We start from the raw sequence: 14,278 nt of genomic DNA, 5'->3' as shown, positions 1-14,278 counted from the left end.
CTATACCCTTCAGGATCTTGGTGTCCGTGGATCTCACAGAGCTTACCTCCATATTTCGATCTGCCAAGGGCATCGCCAGTTTCTGCGTTTCCATATTTACAACAGCATTTCCAGTTCGCTTTTCCAGCCCTTTTGGCCTTGTGACAGTGCCCTGCACTTTCGCCAAGGTGATGGTAGTTGTGGCGGTTTTCCACCAGCAGGGTGTCCAAGTCCATCCTTCCTTGGACAACTGTTTGATCTGGGCTCCATCTCATCAGGAATGTAAAAGTGCAGTGGAGATGGTAGTGTTTCTGCTGCAGGCTTTGGCAAGTTCAGGAAGAGCTGCTTGATGTCCTAGTTCCTGGAGTATCTGGGCCTTTTCTTCGTCTCCTGACAGGGTTGTGTATTTCTTCCTGAGGCATGCAGACAGCATCTTTCAACAACAAATCAGAATTCTCCTGGACCGTCCGGCTTCCTCGGCCTTGCATTATCTGCAGGTTCTGGAGTCTCTGGCAGCCTCCTTGGAGGTGGTGCCCTGGGCCAGAGCGCCCGTTCGCCCTTTATAGGAGTCCCTCCTCTCTCGGTGGTCTCCGCAGCATTCTCCCCTGGATGGTACCAGCTAACAACAGCTGGAGCTATTGGCTTCAAGGGGAGGCTCTCTGCCAGAGTTGGCTTAATTGGAGCTTTGGGCAATTCAGCTTGCTCTTCAGCCCCTTCTCTTTTTCTTAGCGGCCCATGTGGCCGGAGTCGACAATGTTCAGGCAGATTTCCTAGACCAACAGATCCTGGACCCAGCAGCATGGCCCTCTGCAGGAGGCGTTCCATCTGTTCGTACAGCACTGGGTCATCCCCAGATGGACTTGTTGGCTTCGGCAGAGCACTCAAAGGCTAGGCACTTTTTCAGTCGACAAACGGCGAGGAAGCTAGGGCTGGATGCCTTGGTTCGGTCCTGGCCGGCTGACAAGCTTTTGTATAATCCCTTTGTGATCTCTGGTTGGTCGGGTCCTTCGCTGTATAACAACGCATCCTGGCCTGGTGATTCTAGTAGCTACAGACTGGTCTCATTGCTCATGCCCCGTCTTCGGTCGGACGAGAAACTCCAGTTCCTTCTTCCTCAATATCTTCTCAGTCGGGGGCTTGTGCCCATGAAGAACCCATGGGGCTTTGGTCTAATGCATGGCTCTTGAGCGCTCAGCTTTGATGAAGGTACAGTTTTTTGGATGTAGTTATCGTGCCTTTTTTGTGCTCTATGAAACCCTCTACTATGGTGTCTTATGCCATAACCTGGAAGTCTTTCCACCAGTGGAGTGGTAAGAATCGCATGGAGCCTGAGAGGGCTTTCTTTTCGGTGGTCCTGGTTTTTCTTCAGGCGGGCCTAGAAGCAGGTTTAGGAGTGGCCTCTCTTAAAGTTCAGGTTACAGTCCTTTCATGTTTTATAGCATGCAGAGGCACTAGTTCGCTTAAGTGTCCAGATTTCTGAGAGGGGCACTTCGTTTGCGACCTCCCTCGCGTCGTCTCTTCCCTTCTTGGAATCTTAACATCATCCTGCAGGGCCTTGGACAGGCCCCATTTGAACCACTGAAGGATGCTTCTCTTCTGGATCTGGCAGTCAAGACTGTCTTTCTGGTTGCCATTGTCTCAGCACTGCTTTTTTCGATGTTTCAAGCTCTTTCCTACAGGGCATCCTTTATCCATATTCTGGATGCGGGAATTTTCTCCATGCTGTACCTTCCTTCCTTTCTTCTGAAGGTGGTTTCTGCCTTCCATGTCAACCAGGAAGTTTGTCTGCTTTTCCTTCCGCAGGCTGGGAGCGACAGGATCGGATCTTGCGCAAGTTGGCTGTCAGGAGAGTCTTGCTCCACTGTTTGGATAGGACTAAATTTTGGCTGTCTGATCGCCTATTTGTCCTGACTGCTGTGCCTCGCCATGGTCGGCTAGTGGCAAAAACTTTGATCGCTCAATGGATTAGAATGGGCAATTCTGCAACTTACATCACCCACGGCAAGCAGCTGCCGATTTCGCTTAACACCCACTCAACTGAAAGTGTGGCTGCATCATGGGCGGAGTCTCATGCAATTCATCATGATGAACTTTGCAAGGTGGCTACTTGGTTCTCTCTTCATACTGATACCCGGTTTTACTGAGTGGCGGCTCATTCTGATGCCACTTTTTGGGACCTTGGTGTTGAGGGACAGGCTCTTCTGTCCCTTCCTAGATGTTACCATTGCTTCGGTACATCACCTAGTGTATAAAATCCAGAAGGGATGTAACAGAATGGAGATTAGGCTTATACTTTTGATAAGCTACTTGGTTCTCTCTTCATACTGTTACCCGGCTTTACCAAATGGATGTGACTGCTCATTCTGATACCGCTTTTTGTGACCTCGGTGTTGAGGGCAGGCTCTTCTGCCCTTCCTAGATGTTACCTAGCGTATGGAATCCAGAAGGGACATAACAAAATGGAGATTAGGCTTATACTTTTGATAATCTTCTTTCTGTTAGTTCCTGTAGGATTCCATATGACCCGCCCTCTCTATGTACACTCAGTTGTTTGGAATAGCCTGCTACTTTCTACCTTGATGATTCTCTTTACAGGCTTGAACGCTTTCCAGACAATTGACAGATGATGTGGGGAGTTTCTGTGCGTATACGCATTACCAAAGGCCTTTCTTGGGTGCTTGTTGCACACAGCAGGTTAGTTCTACTTTGTTCTCAATGTTTTTTTCTCAGTTGCCTTTGTGCCTATTTATTATTTGTTCATGTTTTTCAGGGCAGTTTAGTTCAAGAATTGTTTATATTGCTGGGGATCTTCCCCCATACCCACTTGCCATGAATTTATTCAGGTATGTGGCTTGGCTTTGGGTCTTAGCTGGATATGTTTGCTAGCTCTTAGACTAAGGAGGTGGAGCATGTGCTCAAAAAAAGTGGATTGCGGGTTGGGATTGAACACCTAGGGGCTCATTAACAAAACCCGCCCAAGTCAGCACTTGGACAACATAAAAGACAGGTTGTCCAAGTGCTGATAAACCGATTTTCTGGACTAGGGACCTTTTAGGCCTCTGAATCCCACTATGCGCCCAGAGCTAAAAGGGGTGTATCTGCAGGAGTGGTTAGGGCGGGATATGGACCGACCTAGACTTAGTCATCCTGCAAGGATAATCGAAGGTTTTACTAGACATCCTGGATGGAACTTAAATGTTGTGAGTTAGATGATGTAAAAACAGGTATAAGTGCCAAATAGGTTTCCTAAGTGACCAGATAACCACTGCAGAGACAGAGTAAAGACCTCTACACACTCCTCCAGTGTTCACTGAACCTGTCACACACCCACAAAGATCGGCATAAAAACGTACATACCTATCTCCAGAACATCAGCACCTGCTATAGGAAAGCCTAGTAGAGCTGCACACAAGTGTCTTTTTTTTTTTTTTTTAATAAATTTTTATTGTTACATCATAACAAATTCAAGCAAAAAATACAAAATATAAAGAAATGGTTCAAATTAAAATACAAACATTGGCAAGCCCACATTATTGAGGGTTGACTAATCCTGTCGCAATTTTATCCTCCAGAAAGTAATATAAGAAACTAAACATCAATATTCATTAAATTATAACACCAGGCAATAAATCTCTATATTCATTCCTGCTCAGCTTCTGCATTAGTAACAGGTAATATATCCAATTTAGGTTTGTCTAAAAGAAAATTCTCTAAATGAACTGGGTCTAAAAATATATATCTAGTATTCTGAAAGGTCATGCACACAAGTGTCTTAAATAGCCTGGGAGAGTGGCCTAGTGAACCATAGAGAGGAGAACCCAGGCCCATAAACCACTCTAACCACTACATTTATGTTGGAAAATGTGCGCCCAACCCCCCCCCCCCAAAAAAAAAAAAAAAACAACCCAAAACCCAACAACAAAAACACCCTTCTCTACTACCATATAGGTGCCACATTCAGCTATAAGGGCTATTGGGGTTGTAGACAGGTAGGTATGGGTTTTGGAGGGCTCACCATAACCTATAAAAGAGTTCTAGTGAGATGTTTGTGTCACCCTTTTAGAGCCCATTGGGACAGACAGGGAAAAATGCCCTACAAAAGAAGACAGGAGGAGAAGGAGAGGTACTCAAACATTTTTCCCTATCTGTACCTAAAGCAATGGAGGATTGAATGACTTGTCCATGGTCACAAGGAACAGTGTGGAATTTGAACCCACATCCTCGGGGTTGCTCTAACCATTAGCCCACTCCTTCCTCCTAATGTACCTGGGGCAATGGCGGGATTAAGTGATTTGCCCAGGGTCCCAAGGAGCAGCATGGTTACAGTAGCAATTGTTTACTGCAAATGTGTGATAACTTTGGAATATGGTTGATTACAATACTTGGGTGGTAAGCATCTGTGGAGTTTGAAAGTTTGTGTGTGTAAGGCCATGTATTCCCTGTATGCAGGTCGCAGGACTCTAGCTGTTATCACCAAGCTGGATTTGATGGATGCTGGAACAGATGCCATGGATGTATTGATGGGGAAGGTCATTCCAGTGAAACTGGGCATCATTGGTGTTATCAATAGGTGAGTTTCAACTTTCCCAGCTAAAGTAAAAGTGACATAAGTTGTCTGCAGATTGTACAGGCATAGGCTTTAGATGAGGGTGGGACAGGGATAACATGGGAATAAGACAGCATGTATGACATAGGCTTGGGGTAGAGATGGCACATGGAGATATTGAGATGAGGATGGGACAGATTATATGGTACAGGCTTGTGGTATAGGGGTGGCACAGGGTAGAGGTATAGAGTTGGGATGTGTATGGGCAGCCTTTGTGGTACAGGGCTGAGATGGAGGTTGATTAACTTGTGGGTACAGAACTGGGAAGGGAGTTGGGTACACTGAATGCAAGGCTAAGATGGGAGTGAGGAAAGCTATGGGTGTGGGCAGAACATCCAGGGCTGAGATGCGAATCTGCCTACTTTTGAAGGCTATATATATATATACAGATCTGAGATGAGGGTTGGATAAGGTATGTATATTGAAATTACAATGTTATGGATTCATGTTTTTGTGAATTTAAAATTTTCTTATCTCCATCCTCACTATAAACCTTGCCGAGCCTCACTTGCACATCCTTGGACAGCTGCACTGCAGTACTGTAACTTTTGTTTATATGCATGATCCACATCACCCACTGTAGTCCTGTGGCCTGTCTGCACACAGGAGCCAGCATGATATAAACACTAAGAAAAGTATCAGTGAATCGCTGCAGGATGAGCAGAGTTTCCTGCAGAAGAGGTATCCAGCCCTTGCAAACCGAAATGGAACCCGCTACCTCACCAAGACACTCAACAGGTAATAGCAACTCTGTACCTAGAGGCTTAGACTCTGTATGTGGCATTGCTATTCACTTGAGCATTTATTTCTCAAAATGTGATTACTCGCCTTTCCCATAGTACATCAGGACGAACATATCTGTGGCATAAGTCTATACCCAGGAATAAGTGTGTGCATAATTGTGTAAAAAAATTACATAATTTGGTGGCAGACAATATTGCCATCTAGAGGAAGCCATTGTCCTCAAAGCAAGCATTTAATGCTGCAGGTCGCTTTCCTTAGTATTGATGTAAGACATCCAGTCTTAGGGATTGGGACTTGTATAACACCTTTTTGTAGTTATACAACCACACTCAAATCTTTCTCCTGGTATGGCATTAAGACTGCAAAATAAATGTATCCTGCAGGTAACTTCCCCTGGCATGACAGCTGACATCGGTGCAGACCTGTTTTTCCAGATGCAGCTGATCATTCTCTTTACAAGCAGTGTTGTAGCTGATATTCTCTTCATTCATGGGATAAGAATTGATGCTGCCAGTCACCGGTTTTTCTCACTGCATGTCTTCACTTGATAAGAACATAAGAATAGCCTTACTGGGTCAGACCAATGGTCCATCAAGCCCAGTAGCCCGTTCTCATGGTGGCCAATCCAGGTCATTAGTACCTGGCCAAAACCCAGAGTAGCAACATCCCAGAATCCCTAACATCAACAAAAGATTCCGGAACCCCAAAGAGTAGCAACATTCCATGCTACCGATCCAGGGTAAGCACTTCCCCCATGTCTTTCTCAATAACAGACTATGGACTTTTCCGCCAGGAACTTGTCCAAACCGTTCTTAAAACTATCTGCTCTTACCACACCCTCTGGCAACCTTACCACACCCTCTGATACCTGTACTCCTTTCCCTTCTGTATTAAGACTACAAATCAGTCAGTAGCTGCTGTCCTCCATCTCCTCTTGATGCCTAGTCGTCTCTGCCTACTTTATAAGTCTGCTTTTATTTTGCTTGGATTACACATCGCAGGCAGCAAGAGGAGTGGAGCATTGCTTGTGTAACTTGTCAGGTCCTTCCCTCCATAAGTAGTCTGGTAGTTAGAGGGTAGAGAAAAGATTAAGAAGGTGTTTGGTGCTGGGAATATATCTAAAAAAGGGGAAATTTTTACTATTAGGTGATTTTAACATGCCGGATGTTGATTGGGGTATCCCTATTGTGGGGTCATACAATTATCTTAATAATACACTTGATATTTCTATAATGTATTTTATACATAACATTTCTTATCTTATATTTCTTATGATTTTATATATCATATAACTGTAATTATTTTTCTTATAAAATTATACAACATATATATTGTAATGAAAGAGGGGGCGTGGCTTGGACACGCATGAAGGAGGTCGGTTAGCAGAAGAGCTCCATATAAAAAGTCCTTGAAAGAATAAAAAAGTCGCAAAAATTTGAAGAATTAAGATTAAATTTATGATAAAAATAAACTCGATGGCGTCAGGAAAGCAAAATAAAAATGACTTCGCAGTCTCTGGAAGCAGCAAGAGAGCAAAGCCCGAACAAGAGACAGGATCCAAAACCGCAGATCCAGAAGTAATGAAAGAACTTAAAGAAATCAAACAAATGCTTTCAATTCTCACAAAAAAAGTTACAGAATTAACAGATGATGTTTCAACATTAAATAAAAAGATGGATCTAATCGAATTAAAATCTAACGATTTAGAAGAAAGAATGATAACTGTTGAAGAAGAAATTTTAAACACAAAAACTGAAAAAAAGAAAATTGAAACACTTACTAAAGAACCGGAGGATTACTCGAATCGTGAGAGAAGAAGCAATGTTCGTCTGATAGGTTTACCGGAAGGAGCAGAAAAGGGGAATCCGGTGACCTTTATAGAAAACTTATTACCAAAACTACTTCCTCTACAAACTAAATATCCCATAGAGATTGAAAGAGCACATAGAGTGCCAACAAAGAGATCAGAAAAGCATCAAGGACCGAGGCCACTGATATTTAAACTACTACGCCACCAACAGGTCATGGAAATTTTTCATCTTGCAAAACAGAATAAAGGTTTACAATATCAAGATGCCCGTATTCACTTTGTCCCGGATTTTGCAAAAAGCACAGCAATTAAAAGAAAGAAACTGCTGGATTTGAGACCACAACTACGTGAACTGGGAGCAAAATTTGGTCTTGTATACCCAGCAAATATGAAAGTAACCATAGCAAACAAAACTTTAACCTTTGATAATCCTGAAGAGCTACAAAAATATGTACTAAACCAGGAAATGCCAATGTCATCTTAATTTTCTTTATTTTATTATAATGAATGTCAAGTTTGAATGTCTTATAATATAAACAGGTAGGGGAAATGATATGTATTAAGAAGAGCTAATATCACCTTGTATTTTTTGAAATTATTGATTGAATATAATAAGTATTTAGCAGATGAAAAACGGTATAGAATGTTTTTGACTCTGTTCAAAAAATTCCTACATTCTAGAATGGAATGATTCTTTAAATGATAAATTAACATATAACTATACAAGATCTTAGATAAAAGTAATATAGTTTTTAAACAAGGAAGAATATAATATTTATTAGATAATAAATAAGAACTTGAATATAAAAACGAGATATAAGCCCTTAATTGGTTTTAGAAAGTTAATAAATAAATTAACTATTGATATTAATAATAACAGATGCTGTAATGAGCAGATCCTAAATACTATTATGTGATTGAATCATGGTCCAGAGCTTTCTTCCTATGGAATGTATGTAAGAATGAATGAAGATCTATGTATGTATATATAACCCACTTCTCAGAAGACAATACAGGAAGAATAAACCTATTAAAAATCCTTTCTCGGATTCAATGGAACTACAAATCCCAGAAGTCCTTGCAAAAGGAAATACATGTAAAGAATAACTCTTAAAACCGGATGAACTATGAACAAATATGAATAAATAAACTACTAGACTTGACAATAAAAGATAAAGGATTACATCGGATGAAAGATCACAAAATAAACTAAAATTAGATCGTCGCTGGAACCGGAACTTATTCGGAATTAACAAACTATTGAAAAGAAATGAATAATACTCTGGATATAAAAATACGAAGAAGAAGAAAGGAAGAAAAAATAATATTTACTTGGATGAATAAAGATAATGGAATGACACATCTTTAACTTTGATATATCTTAAAAATGAAACTAGGAAGTATGTTATATGAATGAGGTATGACTCTGTATAATGAAGGAAGGAAGCTCTGGAACGGGAAAAATAAAAAATCACATAGTACAAGTAGCACACATATGTGAAACATTGTTTATTTTCCAAAGAAATGAAACATCTCATTATATAATATATAAGTTTAAAAGAATTATAAGGATCTAGAATATATTCATAAACTTATATATTACTTAAAAATATTATAAAGAAATAGAATTAGAAAATATAAAGGTGATATATATGAATTAAAAAAAAAAAAAAAATTTACAATATTTTTCATATTATCTGAATTAATAAGATATACTAATAGTTATAAAATATGAAAATGATACAGAAAATAATAATTGAAAAGATTAAATTTAACATTGGGGGAAAAAAAAAAAAAAAGGCAAAATGTTTAAATATTATATGGATTGTTAATGTTATTTAGTAATATATGATATATTTGTGACTTATCTGAATCTTAACAGGAAATGGACTTTTGTGGAGTGTTTTGATACCTGACCTAAGATGCGTGTTTCAAGTTTCAAGTTTATTAGGTTTTTATATACCGCCTATCAAGGTTATCTAAGCGGTTTAACAATCAGGTACTCAAGCATTTTCCCTATCTGTCCTGGTGGGCTCACAATCTATCTAACGTACCTGCCAAGCATACACAGATAATATTGGGGGGAAGGGAGGGGAGGGAGGGAAGAGGGGAAGAAAGAGAATGGGGAAAATATATTATTACAATGTGTGGATATCTGAAAATAATAATCATATGATTTCATGTCAAATTTTAATTACAAAAGTAAATGGATATTAAAATTTTTTCAATTAATGTCAATGGCTTAAATCATCCTATAAAAAGAAAAAAATTATTAGGTTTTCTCCATAAGCAAAACGCAGATATTTATTTCCTACAAGAGACACACCTTTCGGACACTGAATCTAGGAAGCTAACAGAAGGATGGATATCAAAATGTTTTTATTCACCGGCAATAGGGAAGAAAGCAGGGGTAGCGATAATAATAAATAAGAAATGCAAAGCTGATTTTAAATTAATAAATTCTGACTCTTCAGGAAGATGGATACATATTAAAATGGATCTGGGAAATACAACCCTGGATTTATTTAATCTTTATGCTCCTAATTCGAACCAAATGGAGTTTTTTAATCAAATTCAACAGATATTACTACCACTGGCTACTTCTAACTTAGTAGTAGCTGGAGATTTCAATGCTATAATGGATCCAATTGTGGACAAGAAACCAAGTAAAATCATAAAATCTTTAGGATTAGATAATTTAATACAATCTTGTAATTTAATAGATATATGGCGTATCCTTCATTTTAATGATCGGGAATATTCTTTTTGTTCTCAGGTCCATAAATCTTTTTCAAGAATTGATTATATTTTTGTAACTAATAACATAGCGCAGCGTGTATCAAAAGCAGTTATAGATCCCATTATAATTTCAGATCATGCTGGTGTGTGGATTAACCTTAAGAATTATAATATTGATCAATTTAATTCAATATGGAGATTTAATAATGATTTATTAGCAGATTCGAAATTCTTAGGAGATCTTAAAATAAAAATGCAAGAATTCTTTCAACTTAATTCTTCAGATGACATTAATATAGAAATTTTATGGGATGCTTTTAAAGCAACAATGAGAGGAAATATTATTTCTTATTCAGCTTTTATTAAAAAACAACTTAAAAAACAATATGAAGATATGGAAAAACAAATTAAATTATTAGAAAATAAATTAATTAAAAAATGGGAAAACAATACATTACAAGAGTTGTTAAAAGTAAAAGTTAAATATAATGAGATTTCTTCTCAATATGTGAGAAAAGACATTTTCAATAAACAAGTACAATATTATGGCAATTCAAATAAAGCGGGAAAATTATTAGCAAATTTTCTTAAAGCAAAGAAAAGAAAATCTAAGATTATTGCAATAAAAGATATACAAGGTAACACACATACCAGCACAAAAGATATTATAACACAATTTCTTGATTTTTATAAAGAATTATACACTTCTAATTCTTATAAAAATAAAGAACAAGAAGGATTAACATTCTTAAATTCCTTTCTTGGACCTAATATTCTGGATCATATAAAAGGAAGTTTAGAAGATCCTATATCTTTAAAAGAAATAGAAACAGCATTGAAGTTTCTTAGAGTTGGATCCGCTCCAGGTGGAGATGGGTATACTGTTGAATTTTATAAATCATTTCAAAATATCATTTTACCACATCTGTTAAATTTATATCAATATCAAATAAAGAATGAAAATATTTCAGGTACTATGGCAGAATCGATAATTATAGTCTTACCAAAACCAAACAAAGATCCTACTCTGGTTTCAAATTACAGGCCAATTTCGTTATTAAATGTGGATAATAAATTAATGGCTAAAGTATTAGCACTTAGATTGGCAAAAGCTCTTCCTTTCATTATAGATGTACATCAAACAGGATTTATTGCTAAAAGACATTCATCAAATAATACTAGACTAGCATTCCACTCATTAAATTTAGCAAAAAATATAAATGATCCAGCTTTTCTAATATCTTTAGATGCAGAAAAAGCTTTTGATAGAGTGGAATGGAATTTTATGTATCAAGCTTTACAATGGTTTGGTATAGGCTCCGGTTTTATTAAAATGATCCAGACATTGTATAGCTCTCCTGGTGCAAGATTATATATTAATAATAATTTATCAACTAGATTTAATTTGCATAGGGGAGTTAGACAAGGATGCCCTTTGTCTCCATTACTTTTTGATATTGTCTTAGAACCTTTATTAATTGCAATAAATAAGACTAAGGAGATAAAGGGAATCACGTTTTCCAACTGGGAATTTAAACTTTCTGCATATGCAGATGATATTTTATTATATTTAAGAGAACCGGATACTACTATTCCATGTATACTTAATTTATTAGAGAAATTCGGCACTTTTTCTGGATATAAAATTAATTGGAGCAAATCTGAAGTCCTCCCAATTAATGTTCATTGTACGAAAGGACTATTTGACCCATATTCATTTATTTGGAAAGAAGATGGAATAAAATACTTAGGAATTATGATCAAAAATACAATAGAAGACACAGTCAAAGAGAATGAAAAACTTTTATTGAAAAAAATAACAGAAATGTGTGAGCAATGGAATCCATTACATCTTTCTTGGTGGGGAAGAATTCAAACAATTAAAATGATGGTATTGCCTGTGGTTTGTTATCAAATGAGTATGATACCAATATTTTTTCAGGGGTCATTTTATAAAAAACTTAACAATATTCTTACAAAATTTGTTTGGTTTGGGAAAAGACCAAGAATCGCTTTAGTATCATTACAAAGACCAATTGTGGAAGGGGGGGTAAATTTTCCAAATTTTTATAGGTATCATCAAGCCTATATTTTAAGACAGGGTATGTATTGGATCCTCCCAGATCTCATGGAAAATGTACCAGATTGGCTGTATTTAGAATGGCAGCTCCTGTTCCCTTTATATCCAGAACATCTAATTACCATAACAATGCCTAGGAGATATAAAGATAACAGAATCTTTTTAGATACTTGGAAAACATTGAGATACATAAGTAACCTATCACCAGAACCAATAGCTAAATCTCTAAATCAATCAATATGGGTAAACTCCAGGATCAGAATTGGCGGATTTAAAATCGTCTGGAAACAATGGATAAATGCAGGAATAAGAACATTGAATGATGTCATATCAGAAGGTTCCTTGCTTAGTTTTTCACAATTGCAAAATAAATTTGGACTAAATAAAACACAATATTTTAAATGGATGCAATTGAAGCAAGCCATTCAGGTAGGGTTCCCTGAATGGAAAGATCTTAATACCCAATATAGTTTGCAAGTTTTATGTTTCCAGGCGGATTTCTTGGGACACCAAGCCGCAAAATGGTATAAATTAATATATGGATTTCTAAATAAAAAAAAGAAAACTGGACTTAGGGATATTTGGAGCATTGAGATTGGACAGACAATTTCTGCATCTCAATGGCCAAGATTCTGGTCCTGGAGATTAAGATTAACAAAGTCAGCATCTATGAGTCAAACATGGATATTTTTATTACATAGAGTGTTATGGACCCCGACGCGCTTGCAAAAAATAGATAATACTAGATCTAATAGATGCTGGCATTGTAAAATAGAAGTAGGGACATTAGATCATTTAATTTTTTTTTGTCCTTGCATAAAAGCCTATTGGAATTTAATTTGGCCCCAAATTAACATATTACTAGAAAATCATATTGGTCTCTCATATGATACCATATTATTTGGTACTGCAATGAGAACACAAAGTCCAATATCAGCAAACAATAACAAATTGCTTTTAATATTGACAGGAGTTGCCATGCAGCAAATCACACAAAATTGGAAGGATTATACCAAGCTAAATTATACATTCTGGTGGAACTCGGTGTGTCACATATACAAAATGGAGAAAATATTAGCATTACAACAAGGAAATATAAAAAATTTTAAGAAAATATGGGATCCATTGACAAAATATTCTAAAGATCAGATATCTTAACACATTGATAATAATAATATAGGGTTAGGGAGGGAAATATAGAAATTAATATGAGGAAAAATGAAAAAACAAATAACAGGGGAAAGGGATTCAATATATATGATATGATATTGTACATACAACTATAATTATTATAAACTAAATATTATGCTATTTATTTATTGTAAGAATGAAAATTTTATAAATAAAATTTTTTTTAAAAAAATATATATTGTAATGATTTTATCAATGATTTTTTAAATTATTAACCTTTTTCCCCTCCCTTTATTACATTGTTTTCATGTAAGAATACCATCTATTAATAATATTTTATTTATAATTTATAATAAAGAGTATAAATCCCCCTCCCATATCCCCTCCCTCCCTTTCTTCTTTAACTATTTTCTTATTATGGGAAAATGAAATTCAATTATTACAATATTTTGTTAATGGTCCCCAAATCTTTTTGAATTTATCCATATATCCTTTTTGTGTTGCAAATGTATGTTCCATTTTATATATATGGCAAACTGAGTTCCACCAAAAATTATAGTTCAATCTGTCACAATTTTTCCAATTGTGTGTAATTTGTTGTACTGCTATTCCAGTCATTATAAATAAAAGTTTGTTGTTATTTGATGAAATTTGACTTTGAGATCTCTTACTGGACTTAGTGTTTACAAAAGGGAAAAGTGTTTCTGATGTTACAGTGGATGTTCATCTGGCATCCAGTGATTACTGCATGGTACGGTTTAATATTAAGAATGGTATAGAGTGGGCTTATTCAAAAGGTTCTAGACTTAAAAAAACAAACAAACTATCTTTGTTTGGATGGGGGATTTTGTCAAAGAATTGTCTGGATGGGAACATCTGGAAGGAGTGGAAATGCAGTGGGCAAAATTGAAAGGAGTAATTGTAAGGGCGACAGACTTTTTATGAGGCAAGTTAATAAAAGTAAGAGGAAAAACAGGCTGCTTTGGTTCTCAAAAGTAGTAGCTGAGAAGGTAAGGAATAAGAGGTTAGCTTTCACAAACTACAAAAGATCACAGAATGAGGAAGGCAGGCAAAAATATCTGGAAAAGTTAGTTGTGTAGTCAGGAAAGCAAAGATGCAAATGGAAGAAAAATAACTGAGCCAATTAGTCTCGAGTCGGGAATGGTACTGGAGGACTGGAGAAGGACGG

At 36.8% G+C, this 14,278-nt stretch overlaps 1 protein-coding gene across 5 annotated transcripts in view; it reads left to right on the top strand.

Moving 5' to 3' along the window:
• Nucleotides 1-14,278, top strand: part of LOC117348267 (dynamin-1-like protein) — a 76,646-nt gene that overhangs the window by 33,314 nt on the left and 29,054 nt on the right. For all 5 annotated transcript variants that reach the window (XR_004536951.1, XM_033920187.1, XM_033920178.1 and 2 more), the window contains exons 8-9: nt 4,429-4,549; nt 5,192-5,323. Coding sequence is in view for 4 of the 5 variants with exons in the window: in XM_033920187.1 (XP_033776078.1) it covers nt 4,429-4,549; nt 5,192-5,323 (253 nt within the window). In the remaining variant the exon portion in view is untranslated. The remainder of the gene's footprint in view (nt 1-4,428; nt 4,550-5,191; nt 5,324-14,278) is intronic.

This window comes from Geotrypetes seraphini, chromosome 1 (genome assembly GCF_902459505.1).
Source record: "Geotrypetes seraphini chromosome 1, aGeoSer1.1, whole genome shotgun sequence".
NCBI classification, from domain to species: domain Eukaryota; kingdom Metazoa; phylum Chordata; class Amphibia; order Gymnophiona; family Dermophiidae; genus Geotrypetes; species Geotrypetes seraphini.
Note: the sequence above shows the minus strand (reverse complement) of the source record. Positions and strands in the feature narration are given on the sequence as shown.